This window comes from Pinus tabuliformis, chromosome 4_2 (assembly GCF_031772625.1).
Source record: "Pinus tabuliformis cultivar Carrire ecotype Pingquan chromosome 4_2, CPIR1, whole genome shotgun sequence".
Taxonomy (NCBI): Eukaryota; Viridiplantae; Streptophyta; class Pinopsida; order Pinales; family Pinaceae; genus Pinus; species Pinus tabuliformis.
In genome coordinates, this window is record NC_142304.1 from 907,895,397 (window position 1) to 907,903,624 (window position 8,228).

An 8,228-nucleotide genomic window follows, 5' to 3' on the forward strand; every position below is an offset into this window, starting at 1 on the left:
TATATAAATGGGGTAAAAATAGGGAAATTTGGGACACCAACATCCTCCCATCCCTAAGTTGTTGTGTGTCCTCACACAACGTTTTACCTTCTACAAGAAATCTTCAAAAATGAATGGTCAACTCCTCACTCCTGAACCTCAATGTGTATTCCTTCTTTCACTATCTTTGGCTTGTCTCGGGCTCTTTGCAGCTACTTATTCACCTTCTTGAGGCATTTATATCATTTGAAGGCCCGATACTTCCATACCTTTACTTGCTGCTTCTACCTTTTTACCTCTGCAAGTAGCTCCACCTTGCTCTGCTTCTGTCAACTCTACTCCTTCATGACCTGGTTCAAAGCCTCCAGGTCATGAACTTGCTACTCCAAATCTACTATTCGGTTGTTGAGGTAGAGAGTAGAGGGTGTCGTACTAAGATCTTTAGGTGTGAATGTCTACTCTACAATGGACTTGAAATAGGTCCCTTCGTCATCAAGGTCAAGGCCATCAAATGTCTGCATTATGATGTCACTGAGGGTTTTTGCACTTGGGGTTTTGTTGTCATCGAGGATTTTGATACCCTCCACAACCTTCATCCCTTGTGCACTCAATTCCTTAGAGTTTTCAGTGCCTAGTGAATTCATTTCCTAGGGGGATTCAGTACCCTGTCCATTTAAACCAACAGGGGTCTCAATACTCTATCTTTCCAAAGCAGTAGGGGCTTCAGTTCCCTATTCTTCTACAACAACGGGGGCTTCAATACCTTGTCCTTCTAAAACAGTAGGGGCTTCAGTCCCCCATTCCTCGAAATCATTGAGGGTATCCATGTCTGGTTCACTGAAATTATCGAGGGTCTCTACATGTTGTTCCTCTTCATCCTCATGATGCTCTGTTTGGACTTCACCAGTACTCGGTGTCATCTTCCTCTTCCTTAATTTGCTGACAAAAGTAGACAACAAGATGTCGTCTTCCGCATTCTCTTCATCTTCCATGGTGTGTTCTGTTGCATCTGCAAGAACTGAGAGATTATGAACTGTAGGGGAAACTTGGGGTGATTCGTCGATTATGATCAGAGAACTCGACTGGTTTGTCCCTTGGGAGACAGTCTTCCTCCTCACCGAGGTTCTAGTCTTTCTCTTCTTAGCTGTAGGTGGAGTATTTTCAACAGTCTTCTTCTCTACTTGCACTAGTGTACTTTCATCTCGCTGCTTGGTAGGAGACGATGTCTCTCCTTTCCTCTTCTTACTTGTACTCGTGCTAGCAAACTTCTCCACACCCCTCGCTCGAAACTCTTTCAGGAATGTTTCCAAAGTTACTCATTTTTCTTCCAGCTTCTTCTTGACCAGAATCGTGATATGCCCATGATGGTAGAGCTTGGTTGCAACTTTGCTCATGTTTCCACTTTGCATGTCCTTCACCATCTTCTTAAGACTTTTGAGAAGGTAGTAACGAAAATTAATCAATTTTCCCGACTCAAAATGCAGCAACAACCAAACATGATATACGAACGCCAATGTATAGAATCCCTCCTTATTTACGAATTATTGTAGTATAAAGAATAGGTCTTGCCATTTCCCGACCATGGTACTCTGTGGAAGTCCCTTCCTACAGTTAGTCTTAATATTCTTGTCAACCACGAACCGGTGCCATCGTTTATTTGCGAGCCGCTCTTTTTTAAGCTAGTGCTCTCATGTAAGTGCCAAGCCTATGGCTTGCACAATAGACTCCTCTATAACTTTGAATTTCAACGATCTGACCCTGACTCGGCCTCCTTTGAATGTCCTTGTGAACTCCAGTACAACAATCATGTTGAACCTGTCAAATTTCTATAGGAATGGTAGGAACCCAACTTCTTGCAATAGTGCAAGACTATTCTTGTACTATGTGGTTTGCTCAATCTCCTGCAAAGACAATGACTCACTCCTTACGGGTGCCATTTCGAACTGCACTTCCCTTTTCTGATGACACCCTCGAAATAATTTCTGCGAGTCACTCCAATGTTTTCCGAGAGATTTATACCTGAGGTTCATCACCCTCCATCTTTTCAGACCCATTCACCCAGTCATGATGGAACAACCCTTCATATTAGGTGTAGATTCATGTCATCCTGCTACGGGTGGATCATAATGATTGGGTGCAGTGGAGGTGTAGGCAGCGGTGGCGCAATGGTTACAATGATTGGTTTCCGAGAAAGTAATGAGAATTATTTCAAGGAGGGTGAATACAGGCTACCGGACAAAAATACTATCCCACATTCAACATCATAATTTAACCAAGACATACTTCAACACTTGTTTAAAAGATTAGATTTCAAAACCCTATACATCTTGCACTTTAAATATTTTTCTTAGGTTAGTAAATAATGAAACAGAGTATCAATTAAATCATGCAATGCTATGATATATCAATACACATGTTGTTGGCTTGTGGAGGCCTAACCTTGGTTCATTGTTAGTTAGCCAAAGAAATCACTACATTACTAGTTGTTTCGGCATCAGCCCACATAGTGCGGACTAAAGTCTCACCTAAAGCAGTATCGGGGGATGCTGGAACCAAGTTTCCGCACCCTTGAGATGGATGCAATGTCAGTTTATTCAAGCTATAGTTGCCTTCATGGAGGTTGCTTAGCCCTTTGTTCCACCCTTTAGCACCTTCGCGAAAGGGTACAATCGGTTTTCTCGCAGCCCTAACCAGGGGTTCATATACCTTTGCGCTGCTAGGGCAGTGAACTGTGATATTTACCAAACCAGGCTAAGTGTCTTACTTATCTTATTAAAAAATCTTTGTTAGATTTGCGTAAACATATGTTCTTACTTGCGTTCACTTATCCAACATAATGACATATATTCACGAATCATATAAGAATTATAAGTGAAATTCATATCCAATATAACAAGATGCATAATTAGGAAATAAAGACGCCTAAATTGTAGAATACTTATATTTATTGATAATTCTGAACAATTACAGACTTGACCCGTCCTGGACACTCAGACGTAAGGGTCCGTCCACTCAACTTCGGACTTCTAGGCCTCTATGCACTGAGCTGTAGAGCCTATACCTACACTACAAACCAAGACTTATACTCTACTTCGGAGCTATCTCCCATACATCATATCTTCATTGGCTCACTGATTTTTCTTTTTAATTACTTAGAACTTTAGCTCTATTTATACAATCCCATGTTCCATAGATCATAGGTAGATCTTCTATAGTTTACATTACATTTCCAAAATAAGGGTGGACAACCATATGACTCTTTAACCTCTACATGCTCTGCGACCACAAAATGCAGAGTCTTTACACAGATTACAAAATTATGACCAAAATATGGGCTTTTAGAGCCAAAACTGCCCTTGGGGGATCCCGCACCCAATGGGCCCCCAAAAAAAAATTTGTGACTTGCTCTTGAGTTACTCTATAGGTGATGAGATCTTAACATGAAGACCTCCCAGCTCCATTTGCATCACCACAACTTCGATAGCGCACTAAGCGGCCACCAACTCGACTTCTTCCACGCGTTGCTCGATGACTCCTGTTGAACTGTTGCCCTGAATATTTTACTAAGTTGCTTTTAGTTGCATGAGCTTTCCTTCAATGAATGCTATGATCATGTAAGCCTCATCTATCCATGGTTGTAGGCACGCTTTTAAGACCGCTTCTTTATGTCGAGCAACAACCACCTGTTCCTTGAGGACCTTTGACTCCTACATCTGTGTGAGCCTCTATGTAAGGGAAATCATCTGTGAGGTCCCTTTGACCTTGTCATATTTTTTTTTTACCTTGCGCGCCTTTGTCTCTAGGCACTCTACATTTGGGTCCTCGTGCAGGGTGGTTAGGACCTCGAATGACTGTTCAAAAAGCTACATGCATTCTGCTACTACACTGTCAATCGTCGCTATTGCTGTTGTAACATGGGTGGTACACTGTTCCATGAATTCTGGTGGAGTTGAAGGCTGAACCCTCAAGTGCAATTCTATGATCTGTAGGTTCAGCTCCAACTGAACCCAAGCCATATTTTCTCAAGCATTGTGCACCCCTATGGCCAAATTGTAGACGCGTGCCTCTACCGCTTCTTTTACCTAAATGTCCAACTCCGGGACCATTCGGAAAGCTTCCTCCACTACTTACATTATTTGTGTATTGTGCTCTACTACCTCGTTGCGCTATAGGCCCAACTTCTTGATGTTGATGCACTACTCTCTCAGCCCCTGAGTTCCGCGGTGACCCCATCTTACATGAGGCAGAGCGTCTGTCGAGGGAGCGCGACCATATTCAGTCCTACCCGTTTCAGACTGCTAACCATGGGCCTGTTGGCCTCATTTTTTGTAGTGACTGCCCCATCTAGAAGCACTATTGTGTTGGTCACCCTTGTGCGCAACATCTCCTCAGCAACTGAAGTGTCGATCACGAGGCTAGTAGACACTGTGCCAGCCGGTGGAGTGTGAACTTGAAACTACTATAGCTTTGTCTGGAGAGCCCCCAATACCAACTGTTGTTGTTCTTCAAACTATTGGAGGGCCTTTGGGTGACATCCTTCACCATTTCGCCAATGTCGTGCAAATACCCCTCATTAAGGGTGATTAGGTCCAAGGATGTCTTTGAAGCCTTGGTTTTCTTCCACGAGGTTGCCTTCTCTTGAGGGTGTCAATGCTTTAGTTCGTTGGAAGTTGTCTGAGGATCCATGCAACCTTTTTATGTCTTTGTTTCCACCTCAGCCCTGAGTGAAGGTGACTTCTATCCTTTGTGCTCTTCTCCTCCTGTTTTTTGTTGTTCTGCCAGTTTCACGGCGTCGCGTGCTACCTGCCTTAGCCTCTGCTTCCTCCTTTCTACACTTCTTCACCAGCTACGCCATTTGGATATTTGTTTCTTCCTTATTACATTGTGTGGCAGACTTTTCCATTTCCACTATGGAGCTAGTTGGAGTGTGCCACTCCAGTGGCCAAGATGCGAGCACTGCGAAAATTAAATCATCATTGGGCAGATATGGAAATTTATGCCATGTCTTCGTAGGGTCCCCAAACTCTGCAAATTGGCGTATGCTATGGGCGACAACCACGGCTTGCTATTGATCCCCATCTGAATGCTCATCTCCATCAAGATCCAAAATATATTGCTTTCTTTTTTTCGATGCACATCCTTGGTCATTAACAGCGAAGCGTACTTCGCTACCTCTGGAAGGTCTGATGTGACTGAAGGGAATTGGCTATCCTCAGGAAGCTCCCATGACACTAGTACGATCAATAGCAAGAGCCACATGTAGTGAAAATTCTTGCCCTACTCCTGTGCCTCACAACAGTTCGCAAGGAACTTGCTGCATAGATAATTCGCCCAGTTGAACTGGACTCCTTCAGTACATTGCGTTGCTAGTGCAATCACAGGCACGGACACCTCATCCTTGTGGCACTTCCGCATCACTTTCCCTGCTAAAATTTGTGTTGCAACTTTGACTGCAAGGTTGTTAATGCTGGAGATGGCATATCCTCGTTTCTTCTTGTCCAACTTGAATTTCTTCTTCATCGCTTCCGCAACGGCCAACTCGCCACATTTTCCTTATGAGATATTGGCTAGATCCTCCTCTGAGTAAGGCAACCCTCTGATCTGATGAATCAAGTGATCTGTGATGGGAATGGTCCCCTCCAGACACAAACATCCATCATGCACCAAGCAAAGCAGCTGCCTCATGATTAAGACAGACATTGGGGTACAGTGGTAATGTGGCACCCAGAGGAGGTTAAGCAACCTGGATTTCGCTACACGCTTGAGCCATGTACACAACTCCAATTAAATCGTTCTAGTCGTCGCATCAATTCGTCAATGCATTAGCTTCTCAGTCGCTAAATGTGGGAATTTCTCATGATCTGCAAGGTCCAAATCTTCAAACATTAGGACAGGAACCCACACTAAGTGTGATCCCTCAAAAACAAGGTCATCTGGGAGAAACAGAGTTTGCATGGAGCTCTTGCTATCATCTATGTCCTTCAGCACCATGTCTTTACTCGTGCACAAAGGAACATATTCTAGTAGCCTAGTAAGAGGGTCCACACCCTGGGTTTCAAATTCCATTTCTACGTCCTCTTCATCAACCATGATTTCTTTAGATTCTTCCTCGTCGGCCTCCAGATTAATGGCTTTCCCGTTTTCCTGTAAGGTGAGCTTGGTCCTCTGTGGGTTTCTTGGTGAGACACGCACCGGGATCATAGCCTGCTTATCCTTGTCAGGTCTCGGTGTTCTAGGGGATTTATGGACTTCAACTATTACTCCAACACTCTCTCAGGCTTCTACTACCACAATTTCCTGTGCAGATTCCTCAGTTTTCAACATCATTCTAGTTAGGAGGTCCTACGTCTCCTTCGACAATGTCTCAAACACTGAACTTGCTCTCAAAGCCTCAAAATTTTTAAGGTCCATACACACCTGATATCACAACAACTGGATTTTCAAAATGCCAAGTTTTTTTCACTAGACAACGACTTGAAATTCATAGGGCCTTTTGAATTCAAATTCAACCACTCCCCCCACATTCGGCTCATTAATGCTAGATTGGCGGTAGACTTTCAAGAATCCAAGCCATAAATTTCACCTTAAATTCCTTCCACCCGCTCCATTTGGCCTCAAACTAACCATCAAATCATGAAGAGTGACTTTAACGATCACTTTCCAGCAGACCTTCGTGTTAGCACAGTTGTATTCGTGCTATTGTGGACCCTGTGATACTTCATTGCTTCTCGTAGTCCTGAAATTGCGCAACTCCCCAGCTCGGAAAGTGTAGTTTATAGTCCCATGCCTCCTTTTAGCTCCTTGGAGCACTAAGACTGTGCTTCTATCACATAGTTAGATGGTTGGGCCACCTGTGTATGGCTTCAATCGACTGCCATTCACTTTACCTGGTAAGGGATTTCTATTCAACTTAACCAACTGGACCGCGCCATTGTCGGTATTCTCCTTAATAACATAGGCCCTGAGTGAATGCATTCTGAATTTCGTTGGAAATTTATCAAACTTACTGTCATACAAAAACACCAAGTCATTCGCCTTAAAATTGCATAGCTTAATATGTCCATCATGCCACACTTGTTTGCGCTGCTTTTGGACCTGCAGGTGAAATCCAACAGAAAATATCTCTTCGTCAATCTCATCCAACTGCACGAGCCTCTCTTCCAGTGCTCTGCGATCCTTCATACCTATGAGCACTGATATGCGTAGACTAGGCATGATGTAGTCCATAGGCATCACTGCTTCAACCCCGTATACCAGCCTAAAGGGTATATGTCCCATTAGCCTTTTGCATGTTGTCCCACAATACTACAGGTATGTGTAGGTCCCAATCGTTTCATGGAGCATTGCAAACCTTGGTCAGTGTGTTTTCAAGCACTTTTTTGAACGCCTCCACTGTCCCATTATCCTGTGGGTGATAAGGTGTGCTCTTTTGGTGATACACCTGAAATTCTCCCATCAGTGTGCTAATCGTTTCGTTCAAAAAGTGCATACCCTGATCACTCATCAAAATCTTTGGACATCCAAATCACGTCAGTACATGCTCAAATAAAAACTTTGTGGTAGTCACGCCCGTGCAATCCTTCACCGACTGTGCTTCTGTCCAACGGGTCAAGTACTCCATCGCAGTGATAATGTACCTCATGCCTGTCCTCCCTTGGGGTTGAATAGGTCCTACAAAATCTATTGCCCAATTTTCAAAAGGTTGTAACATTATTTGTTGATTCAAAGGCATTTCATCCCTCCGTGATGGCTTGCCTATTCGCTGACATACATCACATGCCTTACAAAATGCTTTTGAATCCTAATGAAGGGTTGGCCACCACAACCCTGCACGTAGAATCTTCTGCGCGGTTTCTCTCCCTATATAATGTCCTCCCGCGGCACCCCCATGAGCATCCGTGAGGATGATGCTTCATTCAAACTGAGGTACATACCTTAGCAATATCTCATTAGTCCCCATCTTGTATAGATTCCCAGCAATGACATAAAAAGTTGTCGCACACACCACTAATTCCTTCTTTCGCTAGACAGAGTATCCTTCTAGCGCAGTTCCTATTGTTAGGAAGTGTATTATATCCTCAAAATATCCATCCACGATGCGCACAACAAAGAGCTGTGTGTTAGGCAATCCTTCCTCCAAATTTGTAGGTTCCTCCCTTGTTTTGATGCACGACAGATGGTCTGGTGCCGTGTTCAATCGTCTAGGCTTCACAACAACTTCAAAATCATATTCTTCAAACAATAAGAGC

General features: G+C 43.6%; 1 protein-coding gene across 1 annotated transcript; it reads right to left on the reverse strand.

Moving 5' to 3' along the window:
- Positions 1-6,813: 6,813 nt before the first annotated feature.
- On the reverse strand, positions 6,814-7,257 carry LOC149172621 (uncharacterized). Its single transcript, XM_089426401.1, has one exon. The coding sequence runs from the start codon at positions 7,255-7,257 to the stop codon at positions 6,814-6,816; it is 444 nt and encodes a 147-aa protein (XP_089282527.1).
- Between the last annotated feature and the right edge of the window lie 971 nt (positions 7,258-8,228).